The following is a 25,911-nucleotide window of genomic DNA, read 5'->3' on the forward strand; positions in this document are numbered from 1 at the left end:
ACAGACACCTTGTGAAGTAGGTGGGAGTGAGAGAGCTCTGAGAGACCTGTGACTAGCAGCCCAAGGTCACCCAGCAGACTTCATGTGGAAGTGTGGAGAAACTAGATTAGAGCCTGGCATTTATGAGAAGCAGCGGGGAATCAAACCCGGTTCTTCAGATTTGAGCTTGCCGCTCTTAACCACTATGCCATGCTGGCTTTCAACTAGGTATGATTTTGAGAAATCCAGATATGAGACAATGAAAAGAATACAACACATAAAGTCACATTGTATGGATTACCTGCTCTAAAAATCCAATACAAATCAGTGCAGCAAAACACAGTTAAGAGTTTGCTTTGGGAAGAATTCACTGCATGGTGTATCTGGATTTGTTCTGACTTTTGTTTTAATTTCAGGTTATATCTGGATTTTTCTAGACATGCTAGGTATCCTCATTAATAGAGGCATATTGTGATCTTTTTCTTGGAAACGTTGTACTGCTTTATTGCATAGAATTCTTCTATTGTGGTATTCCATAGTATTAAGCAAGCAGAAACTTTACTGTACAAAAGTTGTACTCTATTATGTAAAAAGATTCAGTGGGTGATTTGTCAGTATTTGTGTCTCCCCAACCCTTAACTTGTCTCAAACCTTTGGAAAGGAGCAGGACAGAAAATATACCAAAGTCATCCTATTAAAATAAAACCTTCTCTATGTCTGCTGTCTCTAGAAATCAAATACCACCTAATATTGTGCTACAGATCTGCAAGTTCTACTCCAGAGAAACAGCTGGGCTATACAACTGCAAAAACAAATAAAACAAAAACAGCCTTGTGGTATTTTAAAGACTCTCAGGTTTGTTCCAGCTTATCGGAACTTCAGTGTGCCACAAGACTCTTGGTTGTTTCCTCACATTTGAATTCAGACTCCACAGAAAGTGTAGAGTAACTTACTTTCTGTTTTTTCATTTTCTCTTTCATTGCTGCTTTAATTGACACTATCGACTCTGGATCTTCTTGGTAGGAATTCTCCTCCTCCTCCTCCAAGCCATTCTCAAAGAGGTCTTTATCAGCCAAAAGACAGCCACTGTCATCATGAGGAAGCTCCTCTTCATCCTCCTCCAGGACCAAGAAACATAGAATGTGAGAGTCTGTTGAGAGCTGTTCTCCCTCTCCCCACTGATGTAAGAAAAGGAACATTTACGTCTATAATGAAGGATTCTGTTGCTAACTAACATTTTCCCCAAAACATATGCAACAGGCCAAGCAAAAACACTTCTCAGTAGCACACAAACTTAGCCTCACTCATTGTATGGTTTAGACTACAAATGGGAGATTCTATATTTGAATCTGTCCTAACCAAGAAAACATAAAACCAACAGATCATAGCTTTGTAGCATTTCCCCCTCTGTAGGGCTTATTCTTTTTCTTCAGAAATAGGGCAGCTTTCAATCATACAATCCCCATCTTTGCTCTGCAGCAACACAGATCAGGAACCATTCTGTCACGCAATTAGCTGTTTCTCTAGACAATGCCTTTCTGTCTCGTGCTATAATAACAGACTGGGGTGCTACAGAGCTATGGTGACACCTCAGTGGTAAGAGTCAGTGAAACACCTGGCTATAGGTCAAAGCGAAGGAGGAGTGGTTTCATGAGAGAGCCTCTACTTTGCATGCAGAAGGTTCCAGGTTCAATTCCTGGCATCTCCAATTAAAAGGATCAGACAATAGGTGATGTGAAAGATCCTACCGGACCCCTGGAGAGCTGCTGCCACTCTGAGTAGACAATACTGACCTGGATGGTCTGAGTGTCTGATTCAACACAAGGCAGCTTCATATGCATGCATGCATGGTGCCTTATGCCTCATTATGGATGGATCAAACACATTGCCTGGTATTAGATCAGATTTTACACAGTGCACACCCTGAGAAGTATTCATTTCTCTTCTTCATACCTGTTGTTTTTGTTTCCTTTCCTTCTTCTTCATCTGTCTAATGGCCTTCATTTTCTTCTCTTTCTCCGTTCTTCTCTTTTGTCGATGGACCTTTTCTCCTTCATCCACTCGCTCCAGGCAGCCAGCTTTGCGGCTCTTGCTCTTTACCCCTGGCGTTGCAAACGCAAGCCCAGGTGAGCCAGGCTCTGGATTTGTTGCAAGGTCCTCATTGTGCAATGGGTTGCCGATATCACTTTCATCACTGTCTAGTGCAGCCTTGAACATGCAGGGCGATATCTTCTTAGAAGCGAATTCATTGTTTCCCTCTACTCTTTCCACATCCCCAGCCGCAGCCTCCAACGCTACATGCAAAACATCTTCCCCTTCACTCTCACTGTCAGAAAGCACCTTCTTACTTCGGATTCTTTTACTCACACAAATTTCTTCATCAGACTCTGCCAAAAATAATGCATGCATTTGTGAAATGCATCAATTTTAAAACATTCAAACAAATAAGTGATTAATAAACTAAATTTATCCTCTTTTTGTTATCTGAAGTATTGCAAATGGAGCTACAACCATCTATTGCTAAGATTCTTTACATTCCATTCGTTGCTCTTCTGAGCACTTTTCACCATATCCACCCCATGTTCCAGGAAAGTGGACAATTCCTTTTGAAACTGGAATAATTTCATCACTACTATAGGTCCAAGATAAAATTACTGTATTTTTAAGTTGCAACACAACTTGCCCGTGTCAAGGCTTATGTCAAGGTTGTACACATGTAGGGGTTTAGGGTCTGAGATCTGATCCCATATGCAATAAGATGGTGGAATGGGGCATACCTCTCTTAAATGCTAGCCCATAAAACAAAACTCTCAACAACAGGGAAAGACAACCCTAGATGCTCAAAGATACTCTGGTTATTAAAATGGTTATATTATGTATTATTGCTTAGGTGCATTTGGGGTAGTGCCCAGAGTAATCTCTTGGTCAATATTAATTGCAAATGAGGCTCTTAACAATCCACAGAGTGAGTTCCACTGATCTACTGGATGAGAAGTTGCAGCTACAAGACGCACACCAGTCCCACATGCTGTTGCTTTGCTGTTGCTACATGGGGGAGATATAGAAATGGTTACAGCCGCATTCATTCCTAAGTGGACCTGTTTTAGGGGCAGGGCATTCCAACTTGCTGCGACTACAAAAAATGTGCCTGTTCTGGGGCTGAAGGCAAAAAGGCATCACCTCTGGAGTACCCGTTGGGGACTGGCGGGGGCAGGCATCTTTTTTTCCCCTATGGATGAGCTTTACATGGTGCTGCCCTTGAAGATGGTATGGAGGCTGAAGCTGGTGTAGCATGTGGCAGCTAGGCTGTTAGCTGGTACATCTGGCCAGACGCTCATCATGCTGGTCCTTAAGGAACTGCAGTGGCTCCCAATTCACTGCTGGGCCCAATTTAAGGTGTTGATATTGACATATAAAACCTTAAACAGCTTGGGCCTTGCCTACCTGGAGCACCTACATGTACTTGCTAAGGTACTGAGGTCACAGGGGAAGGTGCTCCTAGTGGTACCTCCCCCCCACCAAGGTACAGGAGTATGCCAGATGGCTTTCTCCATGATTGCCCCCAGACTTTTGAATAGCCTCCCCTTGGAGATTCAGCACACCAGGGCATTTGGGTAACCTCCCAGGAAACCCTCTCTACAGCTGCTGATCTGGGGCGTGGGGCAGGAGCTAATTTTAGGTGGTTTTTATTTATTTATTATTGCTGTAGCTTACAGTATTTTATTGTGAACTTTCATTGTTTCGTGATCTTTTATTGTGTAAGCCATCTAGAGACTTCGTATGACACAAAGTATAAGTATTTTTAAATAAATAAATGAACAGATGAAATTAAGTAAACTTCACTGGGAAATGTAACTAGTATGGACACGATGCCCCTACAACCACCGTTGCAATCCACAAATCACTGCTGCTTATAACACTGAAAGGCCAATTCTAAGCACACGGCTCTATTCTTTTTAAAACATCTCTAATGTGGCAGCTGCCATCAAGCGACATCTGAAACTCCTTTGTGGAGGGTCAGACAATGCAGGGAGGGGCCGCCATGGAAAAGCAAGCTGTTTAATCATGCGAATTACAGTTCAAATTGATTATGGCAAGTTTCTGCTAGAGCGGAAGTTCCTAAACTTTTTGAAGAAAGGCCAGGACTCAGTTCTGCAGGTTCTGAGTCTCACAAATCACCTGCAAAGGGCAGTGGGGAACTCTGACTCATGGCCCACAGTTCAAGCCACTGCAGGACTCCCTGCTACAGTAAATATAGTTAAGTAACACTGTTGGGGGCTAAGAACATTTAACATTGAGTTACAGACCTCCATCATCACCAGAATCAGCAGTTTTCTCGCTCATCTGTATTGAAGAGTTCATTTCACAGCTGCCCTGTCCACTGTCGGTTTCGCTGTCAAGGGTTTCCTGAGATTTCAGATCCTGGACATCCCAGTGAAGGTACAAGCCAAAAAACAAAACAAAAAACACTTAGGGTTTAAGAGTACCAGAAAAATCTGATACTATTCATTTTTCCAGTTGCAATGACAATACTGCACCTCCGCCCAATGGATTGGATCCAGAAGGGATTTCTATCAACAGAATGGTACTTGCTTGCCTTCCTCATTTCAGTTCAGCCCAAAGAGCCCCCTGCAATGTTGTCCTTTAATACTGTGCAAAGCATTTTCAGCAGGATTGGAAATATACCCCGTATATACTCGTGTATAAGTCGACCCGCATATAAGTCGAGGCACCTAATTTTACCACAAAAAACTGGGAAGACTTATTGACTCGCGTATAAGTCAAGGGTGGGAAATGCAGCAGCTGCTGGTAAATTTCAAAAATAAAAATAGATGCCAATAAAATTACATCAATTGAGGCATCAGTAGGTTAAATGTTTTTGAATATTTATTTCAAAGAAAAACAGTAAACTGGGTTCTCTGTAAAGTGGAAAAGAGGGTCAACAAGAACAATATGGTATCAACAATAACTTTAAAAGTACAAAAACCTTAGCTCAACCAGCAACCAAGCTAAAACACAAGATTTAAAATCCTTCAAAACTGGATTCCTCATCATCATCTGTATGTCCAAATGTAACCCAACTTAGATTTTAAGAGGGATATTATCAGAAATGGAAAATCTACTATTAGCTTCCATTGTAAACAATGGGGGATGGGGAGCATCCCAACTTTGGGGGTCAATAACTTTGGATCCCCTGACCCAAACTTCACCAAACCTGGCTGGTATCATAAAGAGACTCTCCTGATGAGACCAGCCAGGTTTGGTGAAGTTGGGTTCAGAGGGTCCAAAGTTATGGACCCTCAAAAGGGTAGCCCCATTACTAATAGCTCCCATTGAAAACAATGGGGAATGGGGGCACCTCCTTTGGGGGTCCATAACTTTGGACTCCTGAACCAAACTTTACCAAACTTGGCTGGTATCATCAGGAGAGTCTTCTGAGGGTACCCCGAAACGTTGGTGCCGCTAGCATAAAAACTGCGCCCCCTGCTGGCAAGCAAAGTAAAACACACAATTTTTTTAATAACCCGCATATAAGTCGAGGGGAGCTTTTTCAGCATTAAAAATGTGCTGAAAAATTCGACTTATACATGAGTATATACGCTATTTAAATCTACACAGGAGCTGGGTCAAACACAACATCAAGCTTCTGCCCAGCCAGGGACAAATGGATGAAGCAGAGGAGTGGCTGACCCAAGTGTGTGGATGAGTCATGCCCTGAACTGATCAGTGAGCAGCTGTGCACCTCTGTACAGTGCTGGCAAGTGTTGCTTTGCACCTCCTTCAGATAAGAACCTGTGTCATCTCTTAAATATTATTCTGGATAATGAAAGAAGAGTCACAGAAGCACCGGTGAAATACTTTTTAGCCCCTTTGAAAATGGTTGCTAAAGTTCTCCAGGTTACTGTTTTATCAATCTTACAAAAACCCTGTTAAGTGTGTCACTGCTACATTGCAGATGGAACTGGGGGCACTGAAGCTAAATCATGATTTTACTAACACATGTGAAATTCAGACTGGGGATTTCCCTGATTACAATTCAAAGCCTGATAAAGTGCAGGTAAGAACAGATCTGCATGGCAGCAACATTTATTCAGCAGTGCGCCCCTGTGCTTCTATGTAATGCACAGGTTTAAAGCTTCACTATATAAATTTATTCAGAAACAAGTTCCAGTGAGCTCAATGGCACATACTCCGATGCAATCCCATGAACACTCAACCAGGCTTTAACCTAATTTAATAGCTGAATAAACATCTATAGAATCGGTTTATCTCTCTTAACCATTCCAGCTCTATAAACATAAGAGTCAGTCCCCCCGCTCCCCGCCCCATGACTGGTATAATCAACAGCATTCTCCAAAATGGGGTGGAGGAGATGGGGCAGCACTAAGGCCTGATTTAAACACAAGGCTGGCAGGCAAGAACTCACCTATGCTTCTTTGCAAATGGCTAACACCTTGTGAAAAATAGGACTCCATGTATGCCAAATGCAACGTTTGATATCGGTGTCAGAAATAAATAAATCCATTTCTGATTTTGTTTGCCAAATAAAAATGAAACTATATTTTATTTCTCTGTAGTTAGATAGGAATAAGTTCTGTATTAGATAGAAGATAGGATTTGTTCTGTATTTGTATAAAACCTCCTTTGCTCAAGGCAGGAATGCAGGCTGAAGCCCAGCCCTGCCCCACCTAGGCATGCTCCTTTCATTCACAAAACCAAGAATGGACTCTTAACAAAGGGAACCCTGGAAGACCGACATCAGCCTGTCTTAATCCCATCAACTGGCAAATAAGGGTGCTACACCCTAAGGTTTCGTTTCCTGATCTGATCACCCAGTGGATCCTTTGTGTTTTCCAGCCTTGGATTCAACCGCGCCTACATCATTGCCTCACTCTGGATTCTGCTGCGAAATTCAAGAAGCCCCCTGGACTCTGATTGGTTTCTGCATTTTTGTTAATGAATGGTGGTGGGTTGTTCCGTAGTCTCGGATTTCCAGGCAGGAGAAAGTGTTTTAAAATGCTTTGTAAAGCTGCTAGGCAGCGCAGTTGCTGTGGAACGGAGGTGCTGACACTTAGGTTGGCATCTCAATAAAGAATTTTGCTGTTTTTACTATACTCGCTGTGTTGGGTCCTGATTGCTGTTCCTCCGCGCTGCCAAGAGCTGAGATCATTCTGAAATTATTAAAGGTTACCCTGGCAGCGCGGTAACACACTTACTCAGGCATACTAAAACCCCAAGCACAGCAACTGAGTTTACATGAGGAATTTATGGCAAGCAAGATTGCCCATGCAATGTTCCCACCCACTCGCGCTATGTTTCACATGACTTAGTCTGAACATGTAGCAAAATGCAAAAGGTTTATTTCTATGGCTTATTTTAATACTGGTAATTCCTATATTGCTGGGGGTTTGTTTGTTTGTTTTAAATTCACTCATTTTCAACTCTCCATTTGCAAAAAAGTGGGGGGGTGACTTCCATCAGTTTCCCCCTGCCACTACAGCCCTGACCCTGTGTTGCTCCTCCAAGTATACTGACCCCAGGAACAAATTTCAGGGAGCCAGTGAATTGCAATACCGGGGTGAGGCCAGAAGTCCACATGTATAAATTCTCTTTTTAAAAAGGGTTTCCTAAACTCCCCAACCAAATCGACTTGCAAACAGAAAACATCATGGAGTGGGGCTCGTCACTGCTCCACAATATGCTCTTAAAAATTATTTACAGGGCGTTTTTACAAAGGAGAAGTTTTGAATATGGGAGATTGGCGAAATATAAATATAAAGTATATTAAAATAAACATGTGACACCCACTCAAGCCCGCACAGTGACAGGAGCAATCTGTAGAAGAAGAAGAAGGGCCCGTTCTGGGCATCTTGTAAACAAGCCCCAAGAAGCCAAAGAAACGGCTACCCCAGGAGTCGTAATGCAGGGCGGGATGCTGGCTTTACAAGAGTGCACTGGGAATTGTAGTTCCAAACCTCTGAGGCTTTTTAGCCGGTACGACCGCCAACATCCACCCAAGGCTACACCGACCGCGCCAGATCCATGCCTAACAGAAGGCCACCTCCAACCGTAAAAACGTTCCTCTCACCTCCACCGCGGCCATCGCTTCAGATACTGAGGAGCCCAGAAGCGCCGGCGCCGAACCCATCCTTGCGCGGCCAATTTCGAGTCTTCGCGCTCTCACTGGGAGGTTGCCCCGCCCTTCCCCTTCTGCCCAATCACCACTTGCCTCCGCCCTCAAGGCTCTTCCCTCTCTTTGTTGCTATTGGCAGTCTGACAGGAAGAAATTTGATCCTTTCGTTCTTCGGGCCAATTGGAGAAACGGCGTTCACCACCCTCTTTCTTGAAGCCTCTCCCTTTATGGGTTCTTGTATGCTTTTGCGTTCTGCAGGAAGCGCCGGGCTTCTCTAGCAATGCCAGACTATCCGCTCTATGGTTCTGAGCCACCCAGTGGGCTGGGTTGCTCTCTTGGGCGGGCTGTGGTTGCCTGAAAACTGTACCCTCCGCCAATGGAGGGAGATGCAAACTTCAAATGAGGGGTTACCGTTGTTTATCCGAAGTTAGGGAATACTGAAAATAAATCAGTTACAGTATGGATGTAATTCGTTTGTGGCAGTTTCTTAGCAACAATTTTATTGATTTACTTAATCTATACCCCAGCTTGTTCCCCAGTTGGACCCAAAGTGGCTTACACTGCTCTCCTGTCCTTCATTTTATCCTCACAACAACGCTTATGGGGTAGATTAGTCTGAGAATGTGTGACTGGCCTAAGATCACACAAATGTATATATTTAAAATATTAATTATGTTACAACATTTACTCAGGTGTAAGATCAGAGGTGGGATCCAACCAGTTCTCACCACTTCTCTAGAAGTGGTTACTAATTTTTTCTGAGCGCCGAGAAGGGGTTACTAAAGCAACCTCCCTGCCCAATAGGGACAGGAGGTGCGTGTGTGTGGCGGCGCCACTGCTTGAACCCCACCACCATCGGAACCTGTTATTAAAATTTTTGGATCCCACCACTGTGTAAGATTACATTTCTTTTCCAAATATGCTGTCAAAAAAAGAGAGAGGGTTGCTAGGAGTGGTTCTGGAGGGTTTTCCAGGCTGTGTGGCCGTGGTCTGGTGGATTTTGTTCTTAACGTTTCGCCTGCATCAGTGGCTGGCATCTTCAGAGGTGTATCACAGAGAAAGTCTCGTTTCTCCGGCAGACACAGTGAGAAACGGTGACTTTCTCGTGACTACACCTCTGAAGATCTGGCCAGCCACAGATGCAGGTACAGTCGTTAGGAACAAAATCCACCAGACTACGGCCACACAGCCCAGGAAACCCTCCAGAACCAGTTGAATCTGGCCATGAAAGCCTTTGACAATAGGTTGCTAGGAGGTTCTGCAAATTACCTTTGCAACTACATATGTTACTACCTTTGTATTCTCTTCATGCTCTTCTAAATTTCTTCTCATCTTGGATACATTTGCAGCATTCTCTGTGACTAAAGTGCATACTATACATTTGAATTTTTGTTCACATTTTATTATAGCCTTTAAAGCTACTTCTAGTAAGTATTCTGCTATCTGTGAATTTCCTGACCTATCATTTGTTTCTACAAGAAAGACTTTCCTCCTTCTGTTGTTATACAAGCACATACAACAGGTTCATTGTGGACATTACTCCACCCATCAAGACTTAGGTTAACCATTTTACCATCTAGACCTGTTGCACATGGCTCCATTTCTCTGCCATACACTTTATCCAACAGTTTTCCTGCAACATCAGCTCTGTTAGGTGGGCTGTATCCTGGTTTCAGTAACTGAACCATATTAATGAAGTGCAGGTTTTCAATTAGACAGAAAGAAGAGTTTGTTATGTAAACAAGCTGCGCATTTTTTTCTTCAATTACCTCTTTTTCTAATCAGCTGGTTTTATCACGAATGTATCTATGGTGGTTCCTGAATGGTCAGGTTTTTTATTTCTTTTAGGTGTTACACTGTGGATATGTGATGTATTTGATGTGACTGAAACACTATCCTGGACAGATAACTCTGAAACTGTAGAACAGTAAGATGGTGCTCCTATTTTATTTATTTTTATTTATTCATTAGATTTCATAGACCGCCTCATCCTCGGAGGGCTCTAGGCGGTTCACAACACAAAACTAAAGAGCAGTCAATAAATAACTTAAATTATTTCTAAAAACATTAAAATCAGTATGCAGCATAACATCCCCATATTAGCAGCACCCAGTCTTAAGCGCTGATACCGGCAGCCAGATGGAACTAATATAGGGCACTGCCAGGGCGTTTCCGCACAGCGCATTGCCAGCCGAGCTCAACTCGTGTCCAGCCCGGGTTGTCCGCACTGGCATACATGTCGACGCAAGTCCGACTCTCCTTCAACTTCCTTGCCGGTTTTCAATTCGCCAGACCTAGTACTTTTAAAGAAGTCAATTCCACTCACGCTTCACGGACTGTCTGTTGAGTCTGACTCAACTCTGCTCGGCACTCCAGCCAATCGTGTTATTCCTTTTTCTGGCCAATCAGGGCTTACTGCCTCGTACACCAATCATGGCGAGTTATCACCCAGCCACTATAACCGCCATGGTGAGCATAATGCGGTGCCGGAAAAATCAGGGCTTCTAAAAGTTTTAAATCCATAAAGTATCGTCATGTCGATGAAGCATTGGTCCCAGCGCGACCAACCACATCGCCAAATTTCTACCTGTTCATTGTGTCTCAGCCAATCACTAGCTTTACATAAATCCTCCCTCCTCTTACAGGAGGGATGTTCGGTTAGTGTTTGCCAAGTCATTTACTTCACTGTTTCGCTTAGTTTTCTGCTGGCTGAACTAATGATGATCCTTTTGAGTCGACAGCATCCTCCTCAGACAGTGGGTCAGGTAGCCGAGGGGTGGGAAGAGGTGTGTCATGGAGGGATCGCGGGAGATGAGGGACTTGATTGAAATCTGGGTGAGCTTGAGCTACACAGTAGAATTAAGAGATGCCAGCACAACATCCATCTTTTGAAATGGTCACACGAGATGCGGAGAGGGACCACCAGTATATCTCTTGAGTGCAGAAATAAATTCTACAAGCACTCAAAAGGGATTATAAGATTGTTCAACATAATTCCATTTCTGGAAACCAGGCTGTTTGTGAGGAAGCCTGTAAAGTAGCACCTTCGCGAAGGTGTCGCGAAGTCAATCTGACATTGCGACATGCACGTAAAAGAAGGAATTTCACATCTCCAGCCATGGAAAAGGGAACCAATCGGAGTGCAGGGGTGGATGACGCGGAGAGTTGAACCCACCCAATAAGCGCTGGCAAGGAGAGCCGAGCTCACCAGCTGCGGAAGAACAGCAAATCGAGCTCGGTATCCCATTTTGCATGTCAGCCAATAGAATGCACGACAGGACATATCGAACTGCCCACTGAGCTCGGCTGAGGATGTGCGAGCTCCACTTCGAAGAACAGCCGGTAGCTCGGCTGCAGTAATGGAACAATAGTGAGCCTAATCCTATGAAGAAAAATTCTTGCCTGACCTCGCTGAGCTCTACAGAATCCTGTGGGAAACACTCAGAGATACTAAGACAGGGTCTCTCACAAGGGCAGCCAATCACCAGCCTCACCGAAAGCCCGGTGGAACAGCTCGGTCTTACAGGCCCTACGGAACTCACTAAGATCCCTCACTAAGATCTTGAAGGTAGGTAGTTTTCAGAATCCTTAAGGTTGATGATGGATTACCCGAAACAAAAAAGGCAATGTTGTTGTTTTTTTGTTGAAACCATTTCAGTTTATTCAGTATACTCATTGTATTCACTGCCTTTCATTATTGCCCCAAAAAGGAATATTTGCTTGTTTCAGCTCTTTATTTCTTCATAACAACTTATCAAAATGAAGTAACATGCAGTAATAATAACAAATATATATTTTGCTCAAATATGATAATTCTGCAAGGTAGTCTTGAAGAAATATGATTAAATCAAAACTTTTACCAACCTGAAGATCTTGCCTCTTCAAACATCTTCCTCTTGTCACCTTCATCAAAGTGCTTCTCATGATATTGTTTCATTTGGGCCACCAGGCCTTACATTTCTTTGTTGCAGTGTTTGCATTTTGCCTGCATGCCTGCCTTAAATATAGCTATAGAAACTTCATTAAAATATTGCCAAACAGGGCCTCTTTTATAGCCTACTACCATTATAGGTTTTCTCTTCCAAGAAGAGAATAATATGATAAACCTTAGGCTATATACACAAAGATTCCAGACTTGTGGGATATTCTGCTCAAAGAGTTTCATTTTCAATTTTACTTCTTGTCCCTCCCTCCACACACTGAGAGCCTTATGCAAATCTATAAACTTAGCACTTAAGGGGGTTGTTTCTGTGTACATAGATTTACAAAGAACAATGGGGCTAAGGCTTTTTTTCCTCAACTCTGTATGTTTATTTTATAACATATTTGCTGTGAAAAAGAAGAATGTTATCTCTTTGTCACAAATTCACAGTTTTGAGAAATGCAAAACCAAGCATCTGTCATAATATTTTCTAGACAGAAAAACGGCTGAAAACAATCTTATAGAAACCTCTGGAAGAGTATGACATTGTAAATGAATTAATGGAACGTATTTACCAAAAAAAATTAAACATTGCATGAATATACAGCCTCATCATTAATCCTTATTTCATTATGAATAACTGTATCATAAATAGAGAACTATAGACAGATTTTTCCTCAAAAAAAGCATTTTGTTTAAAAATCCAGTATAAATAAAAAATGTCCCATGTAAATTTTAATAATCTATTAGTGGGCCCAGCCAATTGCTGTGGCAATTGTCCTTCTCACAGTCTGCAACCCACACAGATGTCCATGTAGGTCCAATGATCCCCAGCATAGCCTTTTGGGGTGGCCAAATGGAATCCCTCTTTCCCTTTTCAATGCACATCATTATATGGTGCTGTCTTATTTTTTTAGTATAAAGTAACCCTTTCCATTCCACAGCCTGAACTGTCCAGAGTGCAAATCCCGCTCGTCCATGAGGTTGATGTTGACATGCAATACAGTCCTGGCTTGGGTAAGGCAGAACTGTGGGCAAGCAGGCTATCCCAGTCAGGCAGCAGAGGCAGGGCGGTGAGGGCACCTCAGATCGAAGGCCAGCTCTCTGGGTTCTTAAAGCGGCCATGTGCAAAAAAGAAGCGGAGCCAGCAGTGTTGTCTTCACCCCCACACTCCGGGATTTCTTGGGGAAAAGGCAAACTCCAGCCTCGCTTTAGTAAAAGAGAGCTGTGGCAAATATGAGTGAGGAAGTGGGTAAGTAGTGGTTGGATGTGAGGGCAGAGTGAGGTGTGTGAAGATGAGCCTGGATGTGTATGAGAGCATGTGTGCTTTCGTGTGGTAGCAGTGGTGAGGTGCACAGAGTGAAATTACTCTGCGTGGGGACCCCACCTGACGTCTCACACAGCAAAGTGTGTATGTGTTTCACTTCCACTTGTATTACCTAACAGTATTACCTATTTACTGTTTTCAATGCTCATCTCTGACCATCTGCACGAACATTCTGACAGTTAAACACAGCCAGCTTCATACGGGCCTGCGTATGCCAGGGAAAAGATGTTTTTACTTGGCTCCAGGTATTGACTTTCAGCGATTTGAAGGTCCAATTACCTGTCCGCAACAGGGAGGGACGTCCTGTGAAAATTTGGAGGCGATCCGTCCAGCAGCTTCTGAGGGAGACCATCAGGGACAAACACACATTTAGATTTTTATATATATAGATTTTCAATTTTTTAAAAAAAATAATTGATTTTCATCCACCTTGGAACTCCACTGACATCGACGTACTTAAAAATGCATAACTCTACCTAGCATAGTAGTGCCAAGCTTAATCTATACATAGTTGGATATTGTGCTGATGATGATGTTCAGTAGTCTTTTCCTATGCAGTCAAGACAGTCCAATTATTGCTGTAGTGCAATACCTAACTATCTGTGTATTCAGCCTAACTAATCTGTTATGGCATGAGCAAGAATTGGGGTTGTCAAGAGGTCTTCCCCCTTGAGGCTTAATGGAACTTTATATTCATGCTATGAAGAGCTTCAACTGCCTATTCCTGTACACTAAGCCTCTATAAAAAAAAAGATTTCTTTTTTTCTGCAAGCCTATTGGTAGTTTTGGTGGAATCCCAGTAAAGTTTTCCAGATAAATTAGGGAGAATTCATACCTCCTTATCAGCTTACCTCAGCATGGCCAATTGGCCATGCTGACAGAGGCTGATGGGAATTGTAGTTCCTGAACATCTGGAGAGCCGCAGGTTCCCTACCCCTGCATGATATCAGAAAGCCCAGTTTCCCAGTGCAAGACATCCAGTCAAAAGAGTAAATGCATAAGGCAAATGTAAACTACTCCAAACTGCTGATAAATGATCCCTCCCCCATTAGAAAAATCCTGGATTGATAGCTATGGTCAAGTAGGGATGCCAGCTGACCTGGGAAAAAATGGCTTGTCCCAATGTGTGGAAATGGACAGCTGAAGCTTTCCGTGGTGTGAGGGTAAATAACCTCACATTGAAAATATCATTAAATCTCTATTAAAGGGCTAGGACAGTTTTTTCACAAAGGAGAAAGATTTTCTTGCCCCAATATCAGGATCAGGGATAAGGTTCACTGATTCCTTTCTGGGAGAGGCACTCCCCTACCCCAAATTCTACAAACTCACGTGGGGGGCGGAGGAGACTTTTGATATTTTGTGTGTGTGTCTGAAGGGGAGGAGAGTCCTGTTTGGGAGAGTGTTGATGGTGTGAGAAGCCTGCAAACAGGTCTTTTGAGACTGCTGTTGGTGTTATGCCTTCCTATTTAGGGGTGGTAATTTTGCTGAAATGGGTGTTTCTGTGGGGCAAGTGTCTTCCTTACCTTTATACAAATGCCACAGTTAGCCCTACAGGGAATTGATTATTTATTCTCATATCAGTTTAATGGTTTTAGGATTTCATATGCAACAGAGCCTCTACTCAGCGGTTGCCTGTAGTAGAACAGCAACATCTTTCCAAATGCAAACTGTCACTTGGCTACTTGAACTCCTGACAAGCCAGAGCATGTCTGCTACTGTATCAATCATCCCTCTCTTAGGACACACCCTGCTTTTTCTTCCACTGCCATATGTGTAAAATCAGAATGTGGTTGTGAAATTGCTAATATGGTGTCTGAATTAATTGGATGCATTCTGGAATGTGGAAATATGCTTCTTTGGGTATGTTTTTGCTTGCCTGGGTATGTTTTGCTGGTAAAATCTCATCCTCTGAAGATCTGCAAAAGGTGTCAGGACCTGCTGTAAGACATCTCTGATCACCTTATAGCCCATTTGGGCTCTGAATGCCAGCAGTTAGCATTTGTGCTGATCAATATTCACATTTTGCTCGCCTAAGGCTGACAATCAATGCATTAACTTGGGCTACAAATCAGCCTGCCTTTAGTCATCTATCCAGCAGATATTCCATAAGCTGATCTCAAATTAATGGGTCTTTAACGAAATACAGTATAAAACACTTATTCCCTGCCTCCCCATGCTTTAACAAAGCTGGGAGCAGAAAGATTCTTCCAAAAAGAGTAGCAAAAATATCCATCATATACAGTATGGGTGCTAGTGTTCCCTACTCCTTACCTTTTCAAACTGAAGCAATGTATGTAAGGTTATTGTGTTTAAGAAGATTTACATACATTTACTTTTCTGAAACTTTTTGCTTTAGGTTTTTGTTATAGTTGTTCCCTTTCTTTTGGTTCTGTCAAAGTCTGTAATATACAGAACTGGCTAAAGAAAAGCAAGCCAAACCCACCTCCCAAAAAACAAAATCTGACAGGTTTATTCCATGACATGCAAGTAAAAGCATAAACATCTTTGCCAAGTAAAGTTAATCAAAATAGGTCCCAAACCATGTTTCTTAGTTAAATACACTTACTTGAGAGTGAGCCCTACTGCACTGGCGTACTAGCCTAGGGACATGGGGTACCCCTTGTCCCCGCGCATCGATTGAGGTCACGTGGGGGGGGGCGCCAAAACATCCTCCTACACAGGGAGTGATTGAGAAAGCCCTAGCAAGCAGGCACTGAAGCAGCAGACTGCTCCCAGTGCCTGTCGTAGCCCCGCCTACTCTGTATGGTGGCCTGGAGTGTCCAGGGGGCGGGGAAGAAATCCCACTGGGCTCCCAGGAGCAGGACTGGGGAGCTCCGCCTCCCATCCCTCTGACCTAGCGTGCCTTATTCACCTTAAATTAAGTGTGGCATTACTCAGAAGCCTCCTCCCAGGCACAGGAAAAGGCAAGCTGAGCAGGGAGCCCAGCAGCAGCAGAACTGAAGATGATGCTGACGTTTGTTTGGTAAACCTTCAGAAGGGGGGTGACTTGTGAGAGATTTACATGCTTAAAAGTTAATTCCCCTTGCACTGGTTTGGAGCTGTTTCTCAGGCTAGCAGCCTACCTCACAGGGTTGGTGTGAGGACACAATTAGGAAAGTAGTGGGGAGAGAGCCATGTATGTTTTGTTGGGGGTGGGGGGTGTTTTGTGAGCTGGTGCAAAAAATCATTGTTTGGTCGTCGTAAAGGAGGGTGGCCACCGGGGCTGGGGCTGGGGTGGCCAGTGGTGCCAAGCTCAGGTTTTATCCCCAGGCTCCAGTTTGCCTAGATACGCCTCTGCTGAACTTGCTTTTGAGACAACACACATAGGATTAGGGCATACAAGCCATGAAACATCAGCATGAAGTCAGTTTACAGATCGGAATGTAAACAGCAGCACAGACTCACAATCAGTCCATATATGAGCAGCCAGAAGATGCTGCCTGAAATAAAAGCAGCTTCACTTGGCAGTGAAACACAGGCAAATCTGTTGACAAATGAATCTTTTTTGGAAGGAAGTCCCAAAGTATGGGTGCCAGCACTGAGAACATCTGCCTCCTACTTTGGCAGAATTTGTTTTTGTGAACAAGGGAATATGGAACAAGGCCTGAGCCATAAACTGAAGCAAACAGGGAGGTACTTTCAGGTGGAGGCATTTCCTGAGAATTGTGCTTGAGTAAAGGCTCATTTATTAGATGCCAATAAAGAGGGTTTTTTTAATGCCTGCTTATTTGCCAAAATCACAGAGATTGTTTTCAAAGCCAAATGTTAACCGTTTCTATTCTGAGGACTGGCAGCGCCATCTGCTAAAAATAATTTATGTGTTTGCAAAGCACACAGTAAATTAGTGAGCAGACTATTTAAGTTTTTTTTAAATTGCCACATAGCTCAAAGTTGTCTTGACCAGGATGAGCCAAGTTAGGCTGATCTCATCAGATCCTGGAAGCTAAGCAGGGCTGGCCCTGGTTAATACTTCAATAGGAGACTACTGGAGAACACTAGGATTGCTTCACAGAGGCAGACAATAGCAAACCACCTCTGTTCATCTGTTGCCTTGAAAACCCTACAGGGTTGCCTCTTTGGGTATGTTTTGTGTGTGTGTGTCTGAAGGGGAGGTCAGCTATGACTTCACAGCAAAACAAAAACAAACCCAAAAATGAAAAAAAGTTTCCAAGTTGCCAAAAAACCATTTAAAAATGTATATGGTATGTGAGGCTGCTGTATACTCCGTACATTGGTCCCTATTACTAATATTGTCTGCCCTGATTGGCAGCAACATTCCAAGGGCTCATCCCATCTTCCCTGCTACCTGAGATCCTTTTCGGTAGATGTACCAGAAATTGAATCTGGAACCTTGCCTATGGTTGCAATGCATATGCTCTGTTATCAAGCTGTCTCCTTTTTTAGCACATAGAAATGAAGAAATGTGAAGATTCTCCAAAATACATACCATGAGTAGTCAGTGGTTTGCTCTCAAATAACAATGTCTAACCTATAAAGATGAATATGTGTAATAAAATTAGACTGAAAGTTCAAATCCCAGATCAGCCATATGTGGGGAAAACCATCTACCAATGTGACCTTCCTGGAGGTAGAATTGTCAGAACTGCCCTAAAAAAACCAGACATCCTGGCTCTTTTAACAGAGGCTTAATATGTGGAAGTGAACAGTTGAAGGTTTTTAATTACATGGAGACAACATGCCATTAAGCTCCTATAAAAAGCACAGGACTTATTCTCTGGACCTGATGACAATCCTACTGGAGAAAGAATGACATGCAAATATAATCAATCAATTGATCAGTGTACTGATGGTTCCATGAAGGTGAATTTTGCAGACAGAAATGCTGTATTCACAAAGAGCCTACTAGTGATCCTGCAAAAACTGTAGCATGTGCAAGGACTGAGAACCATGATGTAATTCCAAATGCCTGAAGTTGAAGCTGCAAGTTGTTGCCCTACCTAAACTCCCGAAAGATTGCCAGTTTTGACAGTGAGTCTTATGTGCTGACATCAAAAGGAAATAAATTTTACCGTGGCATTTATAGTTGGTAAATCTTTCCCATAGAAACAATAAATGTTGCTGTCACTTAAATCTCAAATTGCAATTTGTACTTTATGTCAGACGAGAGAATTGGCCACAGAAATAAACCATAAAATAGGAAATGTTTTGTGAGGACTGTAAAAGAAAACAGGCAGGCACAAAAATCATGATTCTCTTCCTGTTTCCACTGGGGCATGGTTTGCAGTAGCTAGAAAGAGTCAGCCAAATTGACTATTGCAGAAGCTGGGGCAAGACAGAGGCTGGGCCCTTGTACAGAAAAACAAAGAGTCTTGTGGTACTTTTGAGGGCTGACAGATTTATTGGGGCAGAAACTTTCCTGGACTGAAGCCTATTTCCTAGATTTGTGCAGCCGATGAATAGGTTCTAGTCCATGAACACTTCTGCCACAATAGAGCTGACAGTCCTTAAAGCCAACCTCCTACAAAAAAAGCCTTCTTTTTGTTTGTGAGAAGCTCATTTGGATGGTATACAAGAGAGGGCCTTTTTGGAAGCAGCCCCACGATTATGGAGTAGCTTCCTCAGGAAAGTACGTATGCCTGCAGCCTGACTGGCCCCCTCACATTTGATTTGAAGCAGCTGTAGATGTTTTTATTTTAGATAGTATTTGATTAGCTCAGTTCTTCTGCCTATTGGCAGGTTTAAATTTAAATCAATTCACAGTGTCTATGTTTTATGTATTCTTATATATTATTCCTTGTTACGTGGTAAGTTATATTGAGTTCTATAAGGTAGAAAGGTGGTTAATAAAGGTTTTAAATAAATAAATGAAATAAAACAAAAGTATAGTGACATCATAAAAACTAACAAAATTTACTTCACTATGAGCTTTCATGGGACACAGCCCACTTTCTCAGACAGATATGTGACAGAAACTGTACAGGGGAATTTCAAGTGTAAATCTCAGTGTAAGTTCATATTGAAATAAGTAGTGTTGGTCTTTAAGGTGCCACTAAATTTTAATTTTGCTACAACAGACTAACATGGCTCTTTGCAATCATCATGTAAGTAAAGAATACATTCCTCTGAAATGAGGATCTGTGGGAACTGTTAATGAAACAAATGTGATCAGTGCCCTCATACTGCTTACACCTGGGCATTGCCACAGCTGAATTGACAGCAGTAGAGAAACATCCACACAGAGGTGATCCATGCACTTCCCTCTGAGTCTTCTACCACTGTTATTCCCCATCAGAAGCCACCAGAGGACTTTTTTAGACTTTAAAAACAATCAGTAGTTGACCTACCTCTATAGCATTATAACACTAAAGCAGTGATGGCGAACCTTTTCGAGACCGAGTGCCCAAATGGCAACCCAAGACCCACTTATTTATAGCAAAGTCCCAACACGGCAATTTAACCTGAATACTGAGGTTATAGTTTAGAAAAAACAGTTGACTCCGAGGTGTACGTTACTCGGGAGTAAGCTTGGTGGTAGTCGGTGGCTTTGCTTTGAAGCCAAACCGGTGGCAACTTCTTCCAACGTGGTGAATCACTCTAATTCTAGGAGGGTTTTACTTCCAGAAGCAAGCCCCATTGCCAGCAACCGAGCTTACTCCCAGGTAAAAGATCGCACTTTAGTTCTTTGCATGAAAATCAGTGGGGTATAACAGCGCTTAACAGGGTTACCTACACTGCTTTCCCAAAACTAGGTCTTAGGTTTGTTACCGCTGCTGCTCGGGTAACAATAAGTGATTTCAGCTCAGCAACGTAATGAGGCGCAGGAAGCCGACATTCTTCAAAGCAAAAGGATTTTATTTGCAGGTGATGGTCACAGCTCGGGCAGGAGAATCACGCTCTTGCAACCCAGTGCAAGAACTTTTATTCCCAAACTTCAAAGGGGCAAAAGGGCAGGTGAAAGGGAAGGTGAGGGGGCAAGTCCCTCACCAAACACCAATAAGAAAACAACAATACAAAAGCAAGATACAATTATAACTTCTGAATGGGATTACCAAATCCCGCTGTCAAACGTCTTCTCGCAGGATCTCGCAATGGTGCTGAAGGGAGAGCAGATAACAGTCCATTCAGGAAATCCAGGTGGGCTGGCTACCACACCCAGCTATCTTCTTTATCAGATGGCTGTTCCCTTCAGTAATGGGAGACGTGCAGAGACCATCATTGGACAGTTTGAACTTTTCTTTGTTGCAACGATGTGAAGCGGGAGCCTCAGGGTATTACTAAAGGAAACAGCCATCAGATAAAGGAAATAGCTGGGTCCAGTAGCGAGCCCACCTGGATTTTCTGAATGGACTGTTATCTGCTTTCCCTTCAGCACCATTGCGAGATCCCGCGAGAAGACATTTGACAGCGGGATTTTGTAATCCCATTCAGAAGTTGTAACTGTAGCTTGCTTTTGTGTTGTTTGTTTTCTTATTGGTATTTGGTGAGGGACTTGCCCTCTCACCTCCCCTTTTCCCTGCCCCTTTGAAGTTTGGGAATAAAAGTTCTTGCACTGGGTTGCAAGAGCGCGATTCTCTTGCCCAAGCTGCGACCATCACCTCTGAATAAAATCCTTTGCTTTGAAGATCACCGGCTTCCTGCGCCACATTACGTTGCTGAGCTGAAATCACTTATTGTTACCTGGCCACGGCGGTAACACTCCCACTGCACTAAAGTGTCAGTTTTTGATTTTTTTTTTTAAACCTGAAAATATTTTCCTCTGGTGCAGGGTGGTGTGAAAGGCAGAACGGGACCTGCAGGAAACTGGTATGGGTATATGTGTGAAGAAAAGGCCCACGAAAGCAGGATCAAAAAAGACCAAACCTTTGCTCTCACACTGATGCAAACACACTTTGGCTATTATCATTCAGAAAATATCTTCCTGAAGCAAGTGGAGGAAGGATTGCAGCAAGGTGTTGGGAAAGCCAAAAGATTTACAATGTGCAATGATGCTGCGAAGGGAAAAAAGATTATTCCTGTTTCAGAGTCACAGCAGAGCAAAGTAGGCTGAACTTTAAAATGAGGCAGAAGCACCTGAGGCTAGAGTGCCACCTTTTCTGAGCAGAAGTAAACACTATGGTGACCTGTCAGGTACATTTCATTATTAGACACAAAACTGAGTACCCACCAACAATATGTCCAGTACTGTCAGGAGGGGCTTCCTTAATTCCCAAGTTTCATATACATAGAAGGCTGGAATCCTGAAGGCACTTACTGTAGAGAAGGTTTTCCAAATTACTGAGACCTCTGGAACAAACATGGCATTGAATCTTCAGGATTGGCCCCTGTTATGTTTTAACTGCTCAAGGGCTAATGACAGCAGTGTCTGTTTTTCCAGTGTCTCCCCTTCTTGCCAAATTCTGAGTGACATCTCATGATTGCTATTGATCGTTGCTCTCTGTGTTAACTATTAGCTGCTAGGTACCAATCAATCATTAATGCCCGCAAGAATAACTGTTATATTTATCAGTAGAATGCAACTTTTACACACACACAGAAAATGCAATTAATTACAAACAGTGAAATGTGGAGAAATTAGAATAGAGAGCCTGCAGCTGTGATTCTAAGGTGTGCGATCCATTGAAAATTACTGCATTCCAGGTGAGCTTACGTTTGCACTAGCTTAGAGCTTGACCCTTTAAATATGATTACTTGGAAATTAGTCCTATAGATTTCAAACTGACAACATTGTGAATATGTTTACAATAGCAGCTGTGTGACCTAAGCCTGTGTATCTTCACTTGCAAACATGTCCCATTGTATTTAGTAGGCTTTATTTGCAAGTAAAGTGTGTGGGGTTGTAGTGTATAGTTAGTTAAAGTGAAAAAACCTGAACTGCCATCATGATTGCAATTGGTATCAGCTGTGAACACAGAAAGGTTATATAGTTCATTCTTTTTCAAGCAATGGCGTTAAGTTTTGGTGTTTGAAGGGGGCTCGGCAGAAGATTGAAAGAAACTGTGTTACTATGGATGGCTACCTATTTGAGACACTAATTGTTTGCCTCAGGCAGCTTGGTGAGTTTTCAAATTCACAGTTTAGTTTCTTACCAAAAATATTATGTTAGTTTTCTTAGAATAAATAGATGAGTCCAGTAATATTTCACAGATGACAAAATTTATATCAGCATCACTTTCATGAGTCAGAGCTTTTGTGTCTTCGACGTGCAAAAGTTTATGCTGGGTTACAAGTTAAAAGAAGTTTAAGGTTCTGCTAGACTCCTGAGTTAATGTACTGCTACAGACGAACGCTGTATTTCTTTAGGACCGGATTTCATTAACCTTTTGTTGTTTTGCTGTTGGTGGGAGACTGAAAGGCCGTGCTGGTATTAAAAAAAATACAAGCAGGCAGGTGTGCAAGTAAATGCTTGAAGTTCCTTGAGACTGAAGGGAAGGCACTCGGCTCATATTCAAAGGTGCTCTGCCGTATTCACATGACTGCTGAGTGAGTCCGAAGAACTTGACCAGGTGAGCTACCTGGAGCGGGTGTGGCTGTCTGTCTCAGTAAGGCGGCAGAGCGAAGGCGGAGCTGCTTCTGCCTTTTAAATGTCTTTCACGGGGATGGGTCTGTTTAGGCGACTGAGGCGGAGGCGGCGGCGCGAGAGAGCAGTCGTGTGCGGGAGCGTGCGCTTTTTCCCTGCGCCGACCACAGGGCCGCGAGCGCCCCTCACGTTCTCATGCCTGTCAAGGAGGTGCAATGAGGAGGCGAGCCAGTGTAGGAGCGCGCATGCGTGCGAACGAACCCCAGTTTAAGGCACAGGCCGAAAAATAGCCCCCGACGTTCGCCTGAAGCGATGGTGACAGACCTCTTTGCGCGCCTGCGCCGTTGTCCCCGCCTCTTTCCCTTAACATGGATTGGGTTTGAGTGGGCGGGGTTTGAGGCACGCGCACGTCGTTTCGAACAGCTGTCTGGAGGAAAGGGGAAAGGAAGCCCGGCTTCTCTTCCTCCTCCCTCCCTCCCTGTGCTGGAAGTGGGGGGGAGGAGGGGAGGAAATTACGTGCTCACGTCAGCACGCACTCGGGCGCTGATACGTCCCGTTACCATACCTAGCCTCTGCCGCCGGCGTCGTTATCTTTCTCTGCCCCGGGGGAGTGGGGGCGAAGGCGCGTTCGCGAGCGGCGCGCACTCAGTAGCCGAGGGTGCGGGCCGGGGTGGTCGCTTCGCTTGGGGGTCCCGCCGCGCAGCTGTGGGGGTTTGTTTGTGAAGCGGGGACCGACGCCCCTCCCCCCACGCTCCCCCTCGACCCCCCCACCCAGTTCTTTTGCACCGACCCTCACCCCAGAGCCAATATTCCTGAAATTAAGAGATACGCTGCGGCGGCGGCTGGAGCTGCGGGGCCCGGGGCTGCCGGGGCCGGGGGAGACCGCAGCGAGGCCACCGCCGTCGCCATGGAGGCTCTGGGACCAGGTGAGAGGCCTCGCCAGGGGGGAGGAAAGCTGGGCAGGTCCTCAGGTGTGTGGCTTGGGGGAGGGGCTGCGCCGAGGGCCGCGTGGCTCCAGGCCCAGTGCGGGAGGAGGGAAGAAGTAGTAAAACATGAGGGAAAGAGGTGGGTTGGGGGCAGGGTGATGGGGCTCCTTTGGGTGACATTGGAACAGGTGGGGAAGGGGAAATTGGCTTTTGCGGGGAGGGGGGATAGTTGACTCTTTAGGGAAGGTTGTATAGATTTCGGGGGAAATGGGGGCTGCTGGACCTACGGTGGGTTCTGGTAATAGCGCTGGAAGCCTAAGTCCTTTTAGGAAGAAAGCAAAGCCACGAGCTTTCAAGTAGCTGGACGTGCTCCTTCTGTTTCTGTAGAACGTTTTCCTTTATCAAACCGAGGCAAAACTCAGGTTTGCCACAGAGCATGAAACACATTGAGGAACAACGTCCAATTGTGGCTTGCAGAGGAACATTGGTTGCGTTATAATGAATTTTGGCTGGTATCGTTGTTGCATTCATGTGCTTTGTGTGTCTAGGCATATGTTGTTAAATGGCTTCAGTGCATATATGTAAAAAGTAATGTGTGAAGTGGTCTTGAGAAGGTGGATGCAGCCTGTACTAGTATGAACTTGACCCTGCACTGTCAAGTTCTGGCTGCGATTGTTAAGAGTCTGACCTGATAGTAGCATAGTAGTCCATGCTCAGTGACCTCTAGCTAAAGGTTTCTTAAGGTCTGTGACCTCCCTGTCATGTTTATGTGTAGTGTAATTCTGTTTATCCTGTGTTATTCTCAGCGACTTAGGGTGGGTTCCAGTTTTTAAGAGGTGGGGAAAAAATCCAAACCGGAATTGTGAGCCTATTTGTGTATATCTGTATGTGCGTATGTATTTAATATGTTTTAATCTGTAAATTGTTGTTGAGCTATGTTTGTGCAGGCAGCTCTGAACTTCATAACTAATTATTTACTTCGTTTGTCCCTACATATGCTCACCCCTACAGAGATTTATCATCGTCTCAATTCTAGATTATTTGATAATGAATATCAATTTCTTCTGAGCGAAGTGCAAAGCTCTTGCTCCCCATTATACTTTGGGATTACCCCTCAGAAATCTTGCCCTGCTATCTACTTGGAACCACTTGTTAACTATAAGCTTAGATGGGTCATGACTAGAGCAAGACCTTTCTCCCCTTGGTCATTTTAGCGTCACAACAATGCTGTGATGTAGATTAAGTGAGAGTCCAACATCCTAGCCACTGGTTCTCACTTTAACGTATAAATACGGGGTTGACTTTTTACATTTCTCTCAGAGCATCATTGAAGAATTGATTCTTGTTCTTGGTGGAAAAACTCTTACGAAACTACTTTCTCAGCTAGCCTGTGGAATTGTTGGCCTTCCCCAGCATTGTGTTTAGCTTTGTTTCTGGCACATTTCAATTAGCTCGGCCTGTTGGGCATGACCTGTCTTTCTGTGAGCCTTGTATATCACCTAATCTTTTTTAGGTTCTTCATAAATTAATGTTTTAAAACATTATTTTATTTATCTAGATAATCTGGAGTTTCAATGTAGCCTTATTGAGAAAGCTGAGGAAGTTGCATACGAATTTTCCTCGCCTTTGCATTACTGATAGATGCAAGACTTTTCAGATGCTGAATTTAGTGTTCTGCAGCATGCATTTGAAATGTGTGAGGGCTGAAAGCTGTTACCATGTAATGTTAAATCAGGCACCTAGAGTTGCTAGATGAGTCACTTACATATTTTGTTTTCTAGTTCTATACTGCCATAAAGAGCCCCTTAAATGGCTAACCACTTCATAATGAAAAATACATAAATAAAATTCTTTGTCATTTTTAACTCCATCCAATGAAGGAGATGAGATTGTTGCTACCTTGAGTCTCCCCTTCTTTTTCTCCTCTCCTCTTTCAGTTCTATCCATCTTCCTAGTAGTTTTAGCTTGCATTTGAGTGCATGGTGAAATCAACATGTTTTATTCCTTGAAGTGATACTGGTTGCTTAACTTGGTTTGCTGTGTGTCTGGCTGAACTCCTTAAAGGGCATATATCTAGCCCTAAAAACAGGTCACCACTTAAAATGCCAGAGAGAGTGCTCCTTTGGTTTAATATTTGGGGCCTGG

The 25,911-nt window shown here is 43.6% G+C and overlaps 2 protein-coding genes across 7 annotated transcripts in view; one reads left to right on the top strand and one right to left on the bottom strand.

The window, feature by feature from the left end:
* Positions 1-8,198, bottom strand: part of CLSPN (claspin) — a 33,529-nt gene extending 25,331 nt beyond the window's left edge. For 3 of the 6 annotated variants that reach the window (XM_048502050.1, XM_048502051.1, XM_048502049.1), the window contains exons 1-4: positions 8,069-8,198; positions 4,287-4,401; positions 1,933-2,366; positions 933-1,157 (exon numbers count right to left, since the gene is read on the bottom strand). In XM_048502050.1, the coding sequence (XP_048358007.1) occupies positions 933-1,157; positions 1,933-2,366; positions 4,287-4,401; positions 8,069-8,128 (834 nt within the window). In that variant the 5' untranslated portion in view covers positions 8,129-8,198. The remainder of the gene's footprint in view (positions 1-932; positions 1,158-1,932; positions 2,367-4,286; positions 4,402-8,068) is intronic. The other 3 variants (XM_048502054.1, XM_048502053.1, XM_048502055.1) reach the window with 2 other exon arrangements.
* Positions 8,199-23,278: 15,080 nt separating this feature from the next.
* AGO4 (argonaute RISC component 4) overlaps positions 23,279-25,911 on the top strand; it is a 34,455-nt gene continuing 31,822 nt past the window's right edge. The window contains exon 1 of the mRNA XM_048500148.1: positions 23,279-23,766. Within this exon, the coding sequence (XP_048356105.1) occupies positions 23,748-23,766 (19 nt within the window). The 5' untranslated portion in view covers positions 23,279-23,747. The remainder of the gene's footprint in view (positions 23,767-25,911) is intronic.

The sequence above is a fragment of the Sphaerodactylus townsendi genome, linkage group LG06 (genome assembly GCF_021028975.2).
Source record: "Sphaerodactylus townsendi isolate TG3544 linkage group LG06, MPM_Stown_v2.3, whole genome shotgun sequence".
Lineage (NCBI taxonomy): Eukaryota > Metazoa > Chordata > Lepidosauria > Squamata > Sphaerodactylidae > Sphaerodactylus > Sphaerodactylus townsendi.